Genomic DNA, 18,673 nt, shown 5'->3' with positions numbered 1-18,673 from the left:
GATCCAAGCGGTTTCGCTCATCACTCGCGATGTTGCCGGCAATCGAAAAAAGGCGCTCACAGGGAACAGATGATCCTACGATACTCATACATCACGGCTATTGAGTGAACATGGTGATAAATAGAGTTTTTTTTGTTCTTGCCAATAAAGTATAGGATCATACTTTAGGTGCACAACTGCCTGTGATAAATAGTGTTTAAACTCTTCGTTTAAGCCTTGACTTTCCAGTGCAAGTGTATTACATGTAGAGAGTTGCTTTTTGACAAGCAACTTATGAAAATCCCAAATTCCTTTTTCTAAATCAGTCCCTTCTATTGCGTCGAATTCTTCACTATTATTTTGTGGAAGGTGTTTTTTACTAAAGAGAAGCGACGAAAACTAAACATACCGCCATCTCGCGAGTTTTTAAGTAATTAAACATTTAACTGGCAATGCCGTAATATTATGAGTACGTTCAGCTAATTCTAAATATTTTTTTTTTTTACCAAAACAGAAAAAATCGAAAGTCGATTTTCAAGGGTAAAATATCGATTCACTGAATCGATTCAGTACGACATATCGATTTTAAAAATCGATTTATTTGGTCCGAGAAATCGATTCTTCGATTAATCGATTTGATATCGCCATCCCTACTACTGCCAAATATGTCAAATTCACTCTGTTGAGTGACATTTTTTCACTTGTTTTTCTTTTCAAGTGAGCTGCCAACGTCTCTGAACGTTTAGGCGATAGCCCTTGCGGAATCCAAACTCATCCATTTGGATTTAACGTTATTACTGTATAAAGTTGAACTAAGTAATCAACAAAATGCCCCCTAAGTTTGACCCAAATGAAATTAAAATCGGTAAGCCTCGTTTCCATGTGTAAAATACGTGAAGTGTTCTGCCTATTATTTTATCAACATAATGTGTATTTTACAGTGAATTTGCGATGTGTCGGCGGGGAAGTCGGTGCCACATCATCTTTGGCCCCTAAAATCGGTCCACTTGGTCTGGTGAGTAAGAAATATTTATTAATAACACAACATAACCTCGTGTATGGGGATGATATACAATTTTATAATCAATCTGTACTCGCTCATGAGCGGTGCAATTCGGTTAGCTACAACTTAAAATTACGCACATACATGAAATAATTCAATGTGGTTAGTTAACTTTTGAAATTGCACCGCTTAAGATTGATCCTGGGGGGTGCCTCCCTACCAGGCGCGTCCTTCCGGGTGGCGGATGGAAGGAACCCGCGACTCAGGATACCTCACCAGTTTCCCTGTCGCGGCTACTCCGAATGCCCAATAAGGAGTCGCGGACCAGGCTTATTACCATGATATAGGTTATTATAGGTGGCTTCGGCTGGAAAACGTGAGTGGCGAGTACTTTAGAATTTGCCTCTAATAAGACCATGTAAATTTTAAAGAACATAAATATAAATGATTGGTGTCAACATCATTCTAACATCTGATGACTTAATTTCAGTTGACTAAATTGTTTTAATAAATGAAGACTGAATTACATATTTTGTTGTCCTGAGTAAGATGTAGTCATCATCATTTTAAAACTGGGGAGACGTATTTCAAACCTGTAATTGTTATTGAAAAGGTGCTGGTACAGTGCACCCAGTTTAAATGAAAACACTACAATGTGTATCACTTGTTAAATTAATACTCGTAACTTTGTACCTATTTTGTTTGTATTTTTATAATTGTTAGTAATTTAACTTAAAATATGATGGAAGAATTGTGTTACACCATGGAAATTTATTTTGTACAGATCCAAGTAAATGTTTCTACAGTAGCCCTTTTAACAAATTGTTTGCCTCACAGTCTCCTAAAAAGGTGGGTGATGACATTGCCAAGGCCACAAGTGACTGGAAGGGTCTCAAGATCACTGTGCAGCTGACAGTTCAAAACAGACAAGCCCAGATAGCTGTTGTTCCCTCTGCAGCAGCCCTTATCATCAGAGCCCTTAAGGAGCCTCCTCGTGATCGTAAAAAGCAGAAAAATAGTAAGTATACAAAATTACTGTTAAATCATTATCTAAGCATAAAAAAACCAGTATTGTGATATCAACACAACTAAACTGGCAAACTTGGAAATTTGGAATTGGAAAAAAGTGTGTATTTTACAAAAACACATCAGAAGTGGTTAAAACTTCAATTAGGTAGATGATTAATTAAAATGTTTTGCAAGGGAAACCTAATGTTTAAATGAATTTTAGGCTTGTGTATTGTGTTAAGTTAACATTTAATTATGTCTTACACTACTCATATTACTTATAAATTTATTTAGAATTAGTGTTAAAGCCTAATAATATCTAAGGTATCATCAAAATAAAATCTTGTAAGGTAGAAGAAAATAATAAGAAATGTGTTTAAAAATTAATTCAAATGAATTTATGAAACTAAATACAACTTTTGGAAGTGTAATATAAACGAATTTTTGTTTTAGTCAAACACAACGGCAACATCTCCCTTGAAGATGTAATCGGCATTGCGAAGATCATGAGAAACAGATCAATGGCCCGGTACCTTTCTGGCTCAGTAAAAGAGATTCTTGGCACAGCACAGTCAGTTGGATGTACTGTGGAGGGCAGGCCGCCACATGATCTTATTGATGACATCAACAGCGGAGCTTTGACCATTGATGAATAAATGTTTCTAATATCTATATACACTGATTGTTTTTTTTAAACAGTTGTATCTCAGTACCTACTCTATTTCATAATCTGTGTAGATTCCTTTCCATGAGCAAATGTAGTGCTAAGTTAACTGATTGCCAGGGAGACTTGAATATGAATATTGAGCATAATGTTGTATCTGTTGCCTGATTTAAGCCATTATCGAGTTCAGAAACATGACTAGATAGATACCTTAGTGGAATCAAACCTTAATACCTTCAGAATCAAAATTACCGACGCGCCAATAACGAGTAGAATCAGGGTATTTGTGTGGGCTTTTCAAAAATTCCCACTGATAAAATCGGCGGTACTACCTTAAAAAGTAGCAAAGTGTACTAGGTATCTATTGTGGTAGGGTGTCTTGTGAGTTTGGGAGTGACAATCCACCTTTCCTATTTTTGGCCGTGAAGCAGCATTGCATTTACGTTTAAAAAGGTGGGGTCATTGTGCAGTAAAATTTGGAAAGTTTATAAAACTTACATTTTGGACTGGGGGTCGAACCTCCGATGGGGCGCGCTAGGTATTTGGAACTGGACGGAAGGCGGGACGAAGGAATGGAAATTAAGGCCCTACGCATTGAACGATCTTCACTCTAACCCAATTGTATAAAACTTCGCTTTATGGATTTTTTTATTAGCTTTGTAATTATACACATATATAGCCTTCTGACGCTGCCTTATCAGTACTTAGTGCGAGTTTCTTAACGTTCTCGATAGCGTAAAAGTTAAGCCAATTTTGTATGCAGTTGGAACAGCGCACCTAGCGGCAAACGCAAATGATCCTATTCCATACAAATATGAGCTAACTTTTACGCTATCGAGAACGTTAAAAAACTCGCACTAAGCACACGGAAGGCTCAAAGAGCAATGAATAGCGCTATGCTCGCAGTTTTCATTGCAAAATTGAATCAGGAATGCGGAGATTCGCAGAAGAACCAAGGTGACAGCCTGAAGGATTGCAAGATTGAAGTGGCAGTTTGCAGAGCACATTGCTTGTGAAACAAATGGCCGCTGAGGCCAAAAGTTCTTGAGTCGCGACCGCATACCGGAAATCGCAGCGTGGATAAGCCTCCCGAGATGTGGGCCGACGACTTGCTAAAAGTTGTGGGAATCCCCTGGATGCAACACCAGCGCCAGTTCCGGGAAGACCGATTTCCGTGGAGGCATACGTCTAGCAGTCGACATCCGTGATACTGAAAAAAATATTGTGTATGGTCACCATCGTTCACGCACGTCTGGAATGTCAGGTCACTGCGTACCGTTAAGTACTCTCCAGACCAGACACCAAACCGAAAATCGTGCCATAGTTGCACAATAATTGCAAAACAATCTGCGAAAAGCCGTTGTGGATAATCGTGGGTGCGTTCCACTAAGCGTTCACAACGATCACGCTCACGACCGCAATTTTTCCCGTTCCACTTGTGAGCGTTACTGTCGTAAGCTCAAGTGGAATCGATTATAGAGCGTTTTGAGCGTGGAGGTAAATAATACAACCGGCGAGTTAATAAAAATATTTAAGATGTTAGGTTACAATCTGTAAGCCTTGAAAATAAACTTTTAATTATTGTTTAAATCCATTTATATTGAAAAAAATTATAAATTAATTTTATTTATATTTAATATTATTGGTGTATTTAATTAATTTACGTTCAAATGTAATTAAAATGTATTTTGCGGCGGCACTTGGATATTTGGTAAGAGGTCGTAATAATGCTCCAGATAGTACTAGTTCATCCAGATGAATCCATCGTCGCAATTTTTGATGCTTTGAGTTTTGAAAACGCGGCTAATTTTCTCAACGATCACTTTGACCCACCTTTTTGAAGTTATTGAAGTTATACTTCTTTAGGCGCGTTATGAAAATTGATGACCTTATGACCTTAACTTTAATCGTTAATCATTTGTTGTTCTATAACTGACTTGTTGTTGCTTGACATTGTATTAACATTTCTTCTTTTGTTCTTTTTGATATGAAATTTTTAGACATTTTTATTAATATTTCAACAAATAGTACTGTTTTTCTTTTATTATTATTATAGTATTCCATTTTCGAGCCGATGAATTGCCAATGCTATGCACGCCATTGTTGTTACATGCATCAAGCCATAAATTAAATAGTTTCAATTTATTTTCAATGTTAGATGTTTGTGATGTGGCAGTACTTATTTAAATATATAAAATAAATAAATAAACAGATGAAAGTGAAATTTAACGATGCGCGCGCACCGTGACACAAAATTAACAGAATGAAGCTGCCCACTAAATCGTTCATTACAATACGACCGACGTAACTTGGCGAGTCTGAATATAGCTGCAGGTGAACTTTCGCGCATGTACACTCTTAAAAAAAAGTGTTATTAGCATTCATTTTTTAGTAATATAAATGACAAAATTATTATTTAATATAATTCATACTAAATATTATTAAATTATTAACGTTAAATATTTATTATTAATTATTTAATATTTAAAAAAAAGAAATAAATTTAATAAAAATAAAGTATAACTTCTTACGCGCGTACATAAGTACACGCACCCTTTTCAGATGGGTCGTCGTGAGCGTAAGTCATGACGTCATAAGTGACGTTTTCGCCGCGACCACAACGACCGCGGTCGTTATGTGGAACGACTAAAGGAGCATTTTGATCGTTGTGGGCGCTTAGTGGAACGGACCCGTATCGGTTCTAGGGCAACGGAATGTATTTTTTGTGATGGTTGGTATGATGCTAAATCGGGTAATTTCGTGATGTGTTTCCATATCACTAAAGATGAGTTAATACCGATATTTGTCAATATTAGCGAATACTAATATATTCATTATGTAATATTATAATACCTTAACTAATACGTGAATATCCTGATATCTTAATATACTTCGATAAAACGGGTAAACGAGATAAACCTAATACGGTATTCGTGAAATAAGTTGATAATCATAGAAAATACACATAAATTAGTTAAATTAAGTTAAATTAGTTATTAATAATATAAATAGTATATTGTATCTAGGTTGAATTTGATTTCATACTAAATATTTTACAAGTAATATTATGTACATTAAAATTAATATTATTATTAAAGCAGTATTTGGTCAACATTGTGCATTAATATAAACAACAAGTTAGTAATATTATTTATTTCTTATTGGTGCAAAAAAACATCAGCTTTTTCACTTTTTCTACCGAAATACTGGTACGTCGGTCAGAAATGAGTTTACGAGATTTTAAAAAAATCCTCTCACACGGTACTGAGGTGGCTAGTAGGTACACAATAGTTATAATATTATAATCCACAAACCGTTTGTTTAGAATGTTTAGAAAGTCATTTCGATTCAAAAATCAAACTTTTATTAAATTTATACTTTTAGAAGTTGTTAGCAGATAATTAATACCACCGCAAAAATATATGGGCATCATAATTTATTACGTAAAAACACTTAATTTAGTTCTGGCCGTATTACGTCTTGTGTAGAAATATTTTAATTTATGAAATTGGTAAGCAATGTCAACTACCTACTTCCGTTTTTCAAATCATCGTTTTAAAATCAAGTAATTCGAAGGGAACAGAAAATAAAAATAAAATAATGAAAATAAAGCTCCCCGATTTTATTCCCATAAATGTAAAAATGTTGTATTTTGCCTTGAGTAGAATCTTTAGTTGAATCAAGAAATGAAGGTTCAAACATTAAAAAGTAATGCATTTAAAAATTCCCACTAGCATCTTTGAGATGTAAAAAGTGCAATACAAAATAGTCCTTAAACTCATAGTGATATGTACTTATTTTCATTGCTCAGTATATAAACATATAGTTTATCTCACTTACTCTTAGCGCATGCAGTATTGTTATGAATGTGATAGACAGATATCCGCGGGACACGTACGGCGTATGCCAGTATATTTTCGTGTGATAGATACTTCGCTAGAAGTAACAGTGTTCTGTGGATAGATACAACCCGACCGATGTGAGTTGGCTAATATTACGAATAAGTGAATACGGAATATTAGCATATCAGAATTCGACGGATTACCGATACACGAATACAAGCTGTATTACGAATATCATAATGAATACTAATATATCGGTCTCACCCTTACATGTCACTTGTATGTATTTTGTCTTAGATTGCTATTATTGAGAATAAGTTTTAATAAGAATAACTAGATTGGATATTCTTTAAAAAAGGTAGTGAGGGAGTTCATATAGAGTCCCATCTTTCTTTCGCCGTAAAGTCGTGTTTTATGTAATTAACACCACAGTTGAAACAATATAAATTTTATTGATATAGCGGCATAAAGTAATTACATTAAATTAGTTATTTAACACTTTATAAATTATTTTTATGTTTTTCATATTTGGCGGTAAAAAGGTCTGGTGTCACAGACTATATTCTTTTTTTCACATCTCGTGCGTTCCGGTTTACGCATAATAAAACGCCACACCACCCCCCTACGGAGAAGGAGAATCCGCAGAAAAAGAGAAAAATTATCATAGGTCGAAAGGCTTGGAGAAGTGGACTCTGCGACCTGACCGGGTGGTATATTGAGGTGTATGTGTAGGAGTAGCAGTTAAAGGTGCCGAAGGCACGAGTGGACATGAAGGGACATCAGTAGCGTCCGGTTGCGCTGGTTGAGGCACAGAAACCCGCGGTGCTGGTGCCGGAACGAGATCTACTGAAGAATGCTCGACGAAAGCTGGCTTAATTCTGTCGACACTGACCATCACCTGTTTGCCTTTTACATCAATCGACCACGTTTTTCCGTCCTCGGCTCTAGATATAACTCTATGAGGACCAGAGTAAGGTGGTTGCATTGAACGTCTAACCGAATCCTCCCTGAGCATGACATGAGAGGCGGTGGAAAGATTTTTAAATATGAAAGGTGATGGCTTAGTGTGTGAGGAACATGGAGTGGGACGCAATTTAGACATACGCTGTCTTAACTTTACGACAATATCCGTCGGGTCCTCGAAGCCAGAAGGACCGGGAGGTACTAACAGTTCCCCTGGAAGCGTTAATGTTTCTCCGTAAAGCAATTCCGCTACTGTTGCTTGTAGGTCTTCTTTAAAAGCAGAACGCATTCCTAATAAGACCAAAGGTAATGCATTCAACCACGAATCATCATAACACATCAGAGAGGCCTTTAATTGTCTATGCATGCGCTACACGAGCCCATTGGCACAAGGGTGGTAACTAGTAGTGCGTATACGTTTAGTACCACATAAATTAGTAAGGCGTCTGAAAAGGTCCGACTCGAACTGTCGTCCCTGGTCTGTTGTGATGACAGCAGGTACTCCGAATCGAGCAATCTAACCGGCTACAAAGGTGCTCGCCACTTCTTCTGCTGTTATTCCGTGCATAGGCCAAACTTCGGGCCATCGAGTGTAGCGATCCACAGCAGTTAGGCAGTATTGGAAGTCAGAACAAGATGGAAGAGGGCCTATGATGTCAATATGGACATGCTTCAGCCGAGACGTAGGACTGGAGAAGTGTCCAAGTGGAGATTTTATATGCCGCGTCACCTTACTTCGCTGGCAAGCAACGCAGGTTTGGCACCAATAACGGCAATCTTTGGCAATGCCAGGCCACACGAAACGGTCTGAGATCAATCGAATGGTTGATCTAGTACCAGGATGGCTAAGATTATGTAGCTGAGCAAAAATCTTCTTTCGCATAGGTTCCGATACAAATGGGCGTGGTCGCCCTGTTGACATGTCGCAGACCAAAACAGTGTTTGTGCCAGGAACTAAGACGTTCTCTAGTTTTAGAGAAGAATTCGGATCGTTACGATACTTTTTCAATTCGTCGTCAAGTTTTTGGCAAGCGGAGAGAGCAGAATGGTCAGTTTCAAAACAAACAGCTTCGATGTGGGACATGGCGTCCGCCACCGTATTGTCCACTCCTTTTATATGGACAATGTCCGTGGTAAACTGCGAAATAAAAGACAGTTGATTTAACTGTACCGGAGGAAGCCTTTCGCGACGTTGCGGGAACGCGTAAACTAATGGTTTATGGTCCGTATAAATCGTTACGTGCTGTGCGGCTAGGAAGTGTCGATAATGTTGCACACTTTCATATACTGCAAGAAGTTCTCGGTAGTATGCTGGCCACTGGCACTGTCGGGGATTCAGCTTTTTACTAAAGAAACCCAGGGGTTGCCAAGCATCACCGACTTTCTGCTGAAGGCAGGCACCAACGTGAGAACTGGAAGCGTCGGTGAAAAGCCCTAGTTCAGCGTTAGGCAAAGGGTGTGCCAACAGGGCTGCAGATGACAAGCTATCTTTACAGGCATTAAAGCATTCTTCGAGCTCAGGTGTCCAAGTTATCGGTGTGAGACCTTTACCTTGGGTGGCCACGATCGCGTTGACTAGCGGTGCCTGTAACTTGGCCGCATTGCGCAGAAATCGGCGATAATAATTAACCATCCCAATGAAACGACGGAGTCCTTGTACAGTCTGTGGTAGAGGAAAATCTTTTAGAGCTTGAATACGCTCTGATGGTGGTTGTGTTCCGTCGGCGGATATTCTGTTTCCGAGAAAAGTAACTTCAGGAGCACCAAAGACGCATTTTGCTGGATTTATAACGATTCCGTAATCTTTAAATCGCTTGAAAAGAGTACGAAGGTGTGCAGCATGTTGAAGAGCATCACAGGAATACACTGATATGTCGTCAACGTACGCAAAGCAAAATCGAGACCTTGGACAACTTCGTCTATAAATCTTTGAAACGTTTGGCCTGCGTTGCGCAGACCAAAAGTCATGTAATTAAATTCGTAGAGTCCGAAGGGTGTTATGATGGTGGTTTTACAGATATCCTCAGGCGCAACAGGAATTTGCTGATATGCCTTAACGAGGTCGATTGTACTAAATAAATATACTACACCCAGATATGTTATGGCAAACTGGGTACCTGTCGGGTATGGTACGTGAATTCAACGCACGATAATCGCAGCAGGGTCGCCAGGTGCCGTCGCGCTTAGGGACCATATGAAGTGGAGAAGACCACGAACTTTTCGAAGGTCTGGCTGTCCCGCACTGTACCATATCATCAAAAACCTTTTGGCCTCTTGAAGTTTTTGAGGTGCCAGACGTCTAGGACGACAAGAGACTGGGGCGCCCTCAGTGGTTAGAATATAATGAACTGTGTTATGCTTCGGCTCACGAATAAGTCCTGGTGGCTTCGTAATGGACGGAAATTCCGCAAGAAGTGCACTAAATTGGATGTGGGTAGTTGTGTGTTGAAACGAAAATACTGTGTTTTTGTGGAAATTGTGTAAAATAAGAAAAAATACGGCACCATTATTTATATGATTTATTCTAACAACTGATTGTACCTACCAGCTGGACAAGTGTTATCCTTACAATTAATTACTTCTACACACTTCACTGCTCTGTTACTATGAATCCACTTGAATCTTCACTGGCTGAGATGTCAGAGCTGTTTAATGCACGTATGGCGAAGTTCGAAGCCCAGCTCAACAAGTCTCCAGAACCATCAACCACATCATCAAGTTTGGCATTGGAATTTTCGTCATTTCGGGCATTCATTACTGAGGCACTTAATAACTTGCAACAGCAGGTGGAGATGCTCGCGCGCATGCAGGATAATACAGAGACTCGCAGCCGTAGAAAAATGTTGATCATTCACGGAGTAGCTGAGACTAAGGGTGAGCAAATTGAACAGGTATTGTCTAATTTCATAGGCAGTCATCTTGCTTTGGCCGAGTTCTCCTCAGCTGATATTAGAAGATGTCACCGTATGAATAGATTGTCAACATCCGAAGGCTCTCGTCCCATACTGATAAAATTCCAAACGTATGAAATGCGCAGTCAAGTTTGGTTTTCTAAAACAAAACTAAAGGGTACCGGCTTTACTATTTCGGAGTTTCTGACGAAAGCGCGGCACGACATTTTCATGGCTGCACGGAGTAGATTCGGCATGAAGAAGGTCTGGACCAAGGATGGCTGTGTCTACATTCTGGGAGCGGATGGCATCAAACATCGCGTCGTTACACATCGAGATCTTAATCATCTTCAAAAGAACACATCGGAGGCAGTCCCTGAGGTTGATGCTCATAAGCGTGCTGTTACAAAACCGGCTGTGGTAAAGGCAAAGCGCGCTCCTGCTAGAAAGTGATAGTGATAATCTTGCTTCTTGTTTGTTTCCTTTCTTGTGTATAACAGGATTAACAGGTGACAAAGTGAAATTAACTTTCCTTATAAACTTTTTAATTATTATTTTTTATGATTTTTTTACATTTTATCGTTAATTTTGTTTATAATTTATAATATTAATAATGTAGTATTAATTTCAAACTACCTGTTTTTTGGCTTATAAGTACCTAGCCTTTTGTCGGTAGGTACATTTAATTTTAAATTTAAATATTTGAGTGACAGTGACAGTGCATGATATTGACAATTTTTTTACTGTCAACTTTCAAGTGGCAAAAGGATCTTCGTCTATACAGCTAAATTACACGTATTAAGTTTAAAGCGAAGCTTAATAAAGAAAACGTCGAGATGAATTTAAGTATACTGTAATCTTTTCACTGCTACTCATGCTTCTGATTTGTATTTCTTTAATTTTAGTTTCTTTTATTTATTTATTTTGTTTTCTTTTTCTTTTGCTTTGTATTTACTATTTAATGTTTTCATTTTCTAATAAGATTATACTACCTAATTGCTACGTATATTTTATATAGGTATTCTATTTTGCTACTTTGATTTTCTTTTATTTTGTTATTTTGTTTGTCTTTTGGCTTGTTTTGTCTCTATTATAGTTAAATTAATTTCATAGACACTTTCCCAGTTGGTGGGTATTATTAATTTGTATATATATTCATAACCGTATTGATATTTTGATATTGTGTATAATATATATATATATACTTTCTCTACTTATATGCTCAACTCAACAGATACAAGTGAATCTGAAACTTTTTATTCAGCAAACAGCGACAACAGCGATATTAGTGTGCCTTCTTTAGCAGAAACATTGTCTTCACGGTTCTCTGGTGTTCCTAGGAATTTTAATGTCGTTCATATCAATGCCCAGAGTATTCCGGCTCATTTCCCTGACATGCTGGCAAGTTTTGATTCTAAGAATATCCATGCTATACTTGTGTCAGAATCTTGGCTTAAGCCATGTCTTCCGTCTACATCTTATACCATTCCTGGTTTTCAACTTTTTAGGAACGACCGTATTACTGGTGGCGGTGGTGGCGTTGCCATTTATATCCGTTCATATTTTAATTGTACAGTTGTTAATGTATCGGCACAGCCTACACCGCCATGTGCGGGCGAGCACTTATTTCTTGAAATAGAACTTCAACACACGAAGATGCTACTTGGTGTTTATTATTGTCCTTCGTCAAGTATAGATTTTTTTACTTCTTTTGAAACTTTGCTAGAAAACATAATGCCTTCATATACTCATACCATTATCATGGGTGACTTTAACACATGCCTCCTTAAAAATAATTCTCGCAGTACTTTATTTCACTCGATGATCGAATCGGTAAATTTAACTATTCTACCGTTGAACTCGACACATCATTTTCCAAACTGTGCTCCTTCACTTCTTGATCTTATTTTCGTTACTTCTCTTGATTACGTGGCTGACCATGGACAATGTTCAGCTGACGCTTTCTCATATCATGATCTCATTTTCGTCTCATACAAAGTACGACCTCCTAAGGCTAAGTCAAAAATTCTTCTGCTGCGCAGTTTTAACGGTATGGATATTGAAAGTCTTCGAGAAGATGCAGGCAGCATTGACTGGACTGCTTTGACGTGTTCTACCTCAATCAATGAGAAAGTTGATCAGTTCAATGCAAAATTAACTGGTCTATATGACAAGCACGCACCATGTCGACCAGTAAGAATAAAACATTTGCCAGCGCCGTGGCTTACTAATGAAATTAAAAGTATCTTAATCAAGAAGGCGGCTGCTAAATTAAAATATAAGAAAAAACCTACCCTCGAAAATGGCACAAATTATCACCGCATCCGTAATCACTGCAACAGGGTGTGTAGGGATGCACAACGCCAACATATCCATAGTGCTGTCGAAAATGGAGATCCAGCTAAAGTCTGGAAATTTCTTAGATCACTGGGGATTGGAAAATCACAACATAACACTCATTTATCTCATTCGAGTATTGATTTATTAAATCAACATTTCTGTGCGTCGTCCGATTTTGATGGGACAACTAAATCAAAAACATTAAATCATATTTCATCTCTTCCAGTCCCAAATTGCTCTCCATTTGTTTTTAATCACCTAACGGCTTGTGATGTTAAGCGGAGCATATTATCTATAACTTCCAATGCAGTTGGAAGTGACTGTGTCGCCCGTAATATGATCCTTCCTATCCTGGACCAAATCCTTCCCGTTATCTGTCATATCCTCAATCACTCATTATCTAGCGGCATCTTTCCAAAGGCTTGGAAAGAAGCACAAATTACACCACTGCCAAAAAAGTCGAATCCTATATCCTTTTCAGAATACCGTCCAATTTCCATTTTACCGTTCCTTTCAAAGGTTTTAGAACGCTTGATTCACAACCAGCTCAATGAGTTTCTTACAAGGAATCAGCTTTTAAACCCTTACCAATCCGGCTTTCGTCCTGGTCATAGCACAGTCACAGCCCTGGTGAATAATACGGATGCCATCAGACTTGGCATGGAGAGTGGGAAACTGACGGTGTTGGCATTGCTGGATTTCAGTAATGCATTTGGCACCGTTGATTTCGACATACTTCTAGCCATCCTTAGCTCCATTAACATATCTCCGACCGTGGTTGATTGGTTTCGAAGTTACCTGTCTGGTCGCCGACAGCGTATTCACTGTGAGAATGCCTATTCTTCATGGTGTGAAACGCACGTAGGTGTACCGCAGGGTGGCGTTTTATCCCCTTTACTTTTTTCAATTTTTATAAATTCTATTTCTATACAACTTACTTCTTCCTACCACCTGTATGCAGATGATCTACAGATCTATACACAAACTTCTTTGTCAGAACTGACCAACGCGATGAAGACGCTGAATAATGACTTATCAATATTATCCCGTTGGAGTAATTCGCATGGATTGAGGGTGAACCCGTCGAAGACACAGGTCATTGTTGTCGGCAGTTCAAGATTGTGCTCGAAAGTGAAATGGTCGCAGCTTCCGGCTATTTTATTTGATGGCGTACCAATTCCTATCAGCGATACTGTGAAAAATTTAGGAATCTTAATTGATAAAAACCTTTCATGGAACGTTCAGATAAAAGAGGTTAGCCGGAAGGTGTTTGCAACAGCTGGATCTTTGAGACGGTTACGAAATTTTCTTCCAACTGCCACTAAAACTGCGCTTGCACAATCTCTCCTTCTTCCAATTCTTGACTACGCCGATGCCAGCTATACTGATTTAACTGAAACACAACTTGATAAACTTGAGCGGCTACAAAATTTCTGCATAAGATTCATATTTGGTTTACGGAAATATGATCATGTATCTGAATTTCGCACTAAACTCAAGTGGTTACCAATTCGCCTTCGCCGCAATACTCATGTCCTTTCATTACTATACTGTACTCTCTTTAACCCCCATGCCCCCATATATCTCAAAGAACGTTTCGAGTTCCTACGTGATACGCATAATTTTTCCCTGAGATCATCGGATAGCCTGAGACTGAAAATGCCGGCGCATTCATCATCATTCTTTGATCATTCATTCACCGTCCAGGCGGTTCGATTGTGGAATGCTCTGCCGGATGTAGTGAGAAGTGCTCAAACTTTAAACTGTTTTAAAAGAATGGTGAAGGAACACTACTTATCTTCTTAGTGCTGTTTGTTTGCATCATCATTTATTATTTCCATACTGTTGATGTATTATGTGTATGTAAGTATATTAGTATGTATTGTATGTAAGTATGTATATTGGTATATAATAATAAGTATATATTTCATATTATATGTAAACGGTATATATTTTGTTTATCTAATATATAAAATTCTCGTGTCACAGTTTTCGTTGCCATACTCCTCCGAAACGGCTTGACCGATTTTGATGAAATTTTTTGTGCTTATCCAGTATCTATGAGAATCGGCCAACATCTATTTTTCATCCCCCTAAATGTTAGGGGTAGTCCACCCCTAAATTTTTATTTTTTATTTTTTAGACAAATTTTTTAATTTCTATTTTTTTATGATACAACATACAAAAATACATACAATCCTCAATTTTCACCCTTCTACGATCAACCCTTATTTTTTATTTGCTAATTAAAAACTAAATTTTTTTACAAGAAATTTGTTTTTATTTTGTCATGACTTAGAATAAAAAAAATCATATTACTCTGAAATTTTCACCCCTCTACGATCAACCCCTATTTTTTATTTGTTAATTATAAATTTTAAATTTTTTGGCAAGATTTTATTTTTTATTTTGTCATGACTTAAAATAAAAAAAATATATATTACTCTCAATTTTCACTCTTATACGATCAACCCCTATTTTACCATCCCGATTTTTTTTTTTTTATTCTATGCAAAGATCCGCAATAAGGTTGCAAGATGGCAATCAAATATTATAATTGTAGTACGATAAATTCTTATTCAGAGTTTATAATTTCAAGTTCCTTTAATTATGATTTTTTTTTCAATTCAGTCGATCAGTTATCCCCGCCAGGTGTCGCCTCTCATCCAGCAAACATCACGTAGTAGGGATGAGGACGAAGCCGGTCTCCTGTCTTACTCACTATACATTTTTCAGCCATGTTTCTTTGGTTTTATTTGTGTATCAATCGTAGCTTGCCAGCCATGTTTTTTTGGTTTTATTTGTGTATCAATAGTATGTTCAGTAGGTCTGAGAATCGGCTACTATCTATATTTCATACCCTTAAGTGATAAGGGCTGTCCACCCCAAACATTTTTTATTTATTATTTTTTTTCTTGGTTATAATGAGGTATAGTCCCCGGCACGTAACTTGGCAAGAGTCGCTAGATGCGCAGAAGTCGTTTTTTAGGTCTCTTTGGTTGTAAAGCGGGACGCGGGGAAAGACGTAGCACCGTTCCGAGCACGCGATTGGTAAGTCAGTCGACCCTCCCCTCCCGCACCGCGTCCACGTTCCGTTCGCTCCCGGTTACACATGCGCCTACTAAAGTTGTAGGAACCCTTTGTTTATATTGAGTTTTTGTTACGAGTTGTTCTTACTGTTTTAAATTTAGTTTTTGTTACGAGTGTTATTGTTTTAAATTTGCTTGCAATGGCAGGACCAAATACCAATGACCATAATTATAGTCGATTCAGTCACTGAGCGTTTTATTATTTACGCCAGTGACGACAGCGACTCTTCGTTATGTCGACGATGAGGAGCCAACTCCTTCCACCAGCTCAGGTGCTACCATAAATTTAATCCAAGGGGTAGCACTATTAGAAAATGATAGTGACGACGGCGACACATAATTTTTAATATTAAGTATATTTTTTTAAATAAAATTTTTAACTTTTAATTGCATTTTATTTATAACACCTAATACACTTCACGAATTCCTCTCTTTTCTTTAACTTTCTTCTAAACACACAGGCTTAAAAATAAATTATGGCAAATAAAAAATTTTATAAAATAAAATTAACATATATGCGGGCAATAAAAGTGACCGTTTTTTTGTTGCAATGTACACTATGCGCGACATTACCCCCACTACACCAAAACCTTGCCAACTTACGTGCCGCTTACTATATTATGTGGTTGAATGAGGTTTGTGAGAATTTTATATATTAGACTAGAATTTCCCTAGAAATCTTATTTAAGGCAACACAACGTTTGCCGGGTCAGCTAGTCTAATATATAAAATTCTCGTGTCACAGTTTTCGTTGCCATACTCCTCCGAAACGGCTTGACCGATTTTGATGAAATTTTTTGTGCTTATCCGGTATCTATGAGAATCGGCCAACATCTATTTTTCATCCCCCTAAATGTTAGGGGTAGTCCACCCCCAAATTTTTTTATTTATTTTTTAGACAAAATTTTTAATTTCTATTTTTTATGATACAGCATACAAAAATACATACAACCCTAAATTTTCACCCCTCTACGATCAACCCTTATTTTTTATTTGCTAATTAAAAAATTTAAAATTTTTTGCGAGAATTTTGTTTTTATTTTGTCATGACGTAGAATAAAAAAAATCATATTACTCTGAAATTTTCACCCCTCTATGATCAACCCCTATTTTTTATTTGTTAATTATAAACTTTAATTTTTTTGGCAAGATTTTCATTTTTATTTTTAATTCGTCATGAATTAAAATAAAAAATCTGATGTTACTCTCAATTTTTCATCCCTCTATGATCAACCGCTATTTTTTATTTGTTAATTATAAACTTTAATTTTTTTGGCAAGTTTTTTATTTTATTTTGTTATGACTTAAAATAAAAAAAATCATATTACTCTCAATTTTCACTCTTATATGATCAACCCCTATTTTTCCACCCCGATTAATATTTTTTTTTCTATGCACAGATCTGCAATAAGGTTGCAAGATGGCAATCAAATATTATAATTGTAGTACGATAAATTCTTATTCAGAGTTTATAATTTCAAGTTCCTTTAATTATGATTTTTTAAAAATTTTATTTGATCTCCCGCCCTCGCCGGTCGACTACTGATCAACTATCAATCGATCAGCTATCCCCACCAGGTGTCACCACTGATCCAGCAAACATCACGTAGTAGGGATGGGGACGAAGCCGGTCTCCTGTCTTACTTACTCACTATACATCATAGATTATACACTTAATATATTTGAGAGCTATACAATACTATACATTTTTCAGCCATGTTTTGTTGGTTTTATTTGTGTATCAATAGTATGTTCAGTAGGTCTGAGAATCGGCTACTATCTATTTTTCATTCCCCTAAGTGAAAAGGGTTGTCCACCCCAAACATTTATTTTTTATTTTAATTTTTTGGATATATTTTTTTGTTTATAATGAGGTATTATGTGGTTAAATGAAGTTTTTATTTCTACAGTAGAATTTCCCTAGAAATCTTATTTAAGGCAACACAACGTTTGCCGGGTCAGCTAGTTGTATGTATATATTTTCTATAACGTATTATCTATAGTACACCGCAACATACCTGCTATATTTTTTTATATTTTCCAGAATTTCTATAAATTATACGGTTGTCTGGAAGAGATCGCTTTTAGCGATAAGACCGCCTATTGTACAAATTTATCTGTTTTTTGATTGTTTTTTTGAATGTAAATTATGTTTTGGTGTGCAATAAAGTGTATTCTCTCTCTCTCTCTCTCTCTAAATTGGGATGACGGAGCGCAGACAACTTTGACGTTGGTCTGGTCTAAAACAGCGACGGCAGCAACGCATGACAACCCGGTAATGCTATCGACGAGTCTCTTACTGGCACAATCTGGCAACAACCGATAGTGCGCCAGAAAATCGGAGCCAATGATGGCGGTGTTGACGTCAGCGATAATAAATCGCCATTGAAATGTGCGGCGTAGCCCCAAATTAAGCGCCATTTCTATGTGACCAAAAGTGCGTATCTCACTACCATTGGCAGCCGCTAACGTATAGTTTGAACGTACCGGCTTATTTGCTAACCACTGGTATGGGTAACAGGAGAGGTCGGAGCCTGTGTCTATTAAAAAACGGCGCTTGGTTGCGCTTTCGGTGACAAATAATCGGCGATTCTCCTTTAAGCAGTCAGACGTCGCCATCATTGACTGCTTTTGTCGTTTTCCGAAGGTGGCGGCGGCGTCCAGGTACATGGTTGAATACACTTAACAGCTTTAGTATTAAATTTCCTATGGTAAAAGCACATTTGAAGCTTACCAGGCGTTTGTGAGCGTCGTCGCTGGTTTGAGAAATCCCGGGTCCTATTTCTACCGCACTCTGCAGTAAGCACAGCAAGCTGACGCGTGACCTCATTCAGACGCCGTGTGATATCTTCTAACGAAGGGGGTGAGACGGCAGACGTGCTTGCTGAGAAAAC

At 37.5% G+C, this 18,673-nt stretch overlaps 1 protein-coding gene across 1 annotated transcript; it reads left to right on the top strand.

Moving 5' to 3' along the window:
- Window positions 1-654: 654 nt before the first annotated feature.
- Window positions 655-2,666, top strand: RpL12 (ribosomal protein L12). Its single transcript, XM_028169752.2, has 4 exons — window positions 655-844; window positions 921-994; window positions 1,820-2,000; window positions 2,444-2,666. Exons 1-4 carry the CDS (start codon window positions 808-810, stop codon window positions 2,644-2,646), a joined length of 495 nt encoding a protein of 164 aa, XP_028025553.1. The 5' UTR covers window positions 655-807; the 3' UTR covers window positions 2,647-2,666.
- The last annotated feature ends 16,007 nt before the right edge of the window (window positions 2,667-18,673 follow it).

This window comes from Bombyx mandarina, chromosome 19, assembly GCF_030267445.1.
Source record: "Bombyx mandarina strain Sakado chromosome 19, ASM3026744v2".
Classification (NCBI taxonomy): Eukaryota; Metazoa; Arthropoda; class Insecta; order Lepidoptera; family Bombycidae; genus Bombyx; species Bombyx mandarina.
This window is presented reverse-complemented; position numbering and strand designations above follow the sequence as displayed.

Excerpts from the sequence above, each read along its gene's own strand:
- RpL12 (XM_028169752.2), top strand. The coding sequence starts at position 808 with ATGCCCCCTAAGTTTGACCCAAATGAAATTAAAATCG. Across the intron at positions 845-920 it reads CCCAAATGAAATTAAAATCG|TGAATTTGCGATGTGTCGGC; the intron begins GTAAGCCTCGTT and ends TGTATTTTACAG. Across the intron at positions 2,001-2,443 it reads TCGTAAAAAGCAGAAAAATA|TCAAACACAACGGCAACATC; the intron begins GTAAGTATACAA and ends TTTTTGTTTTAG.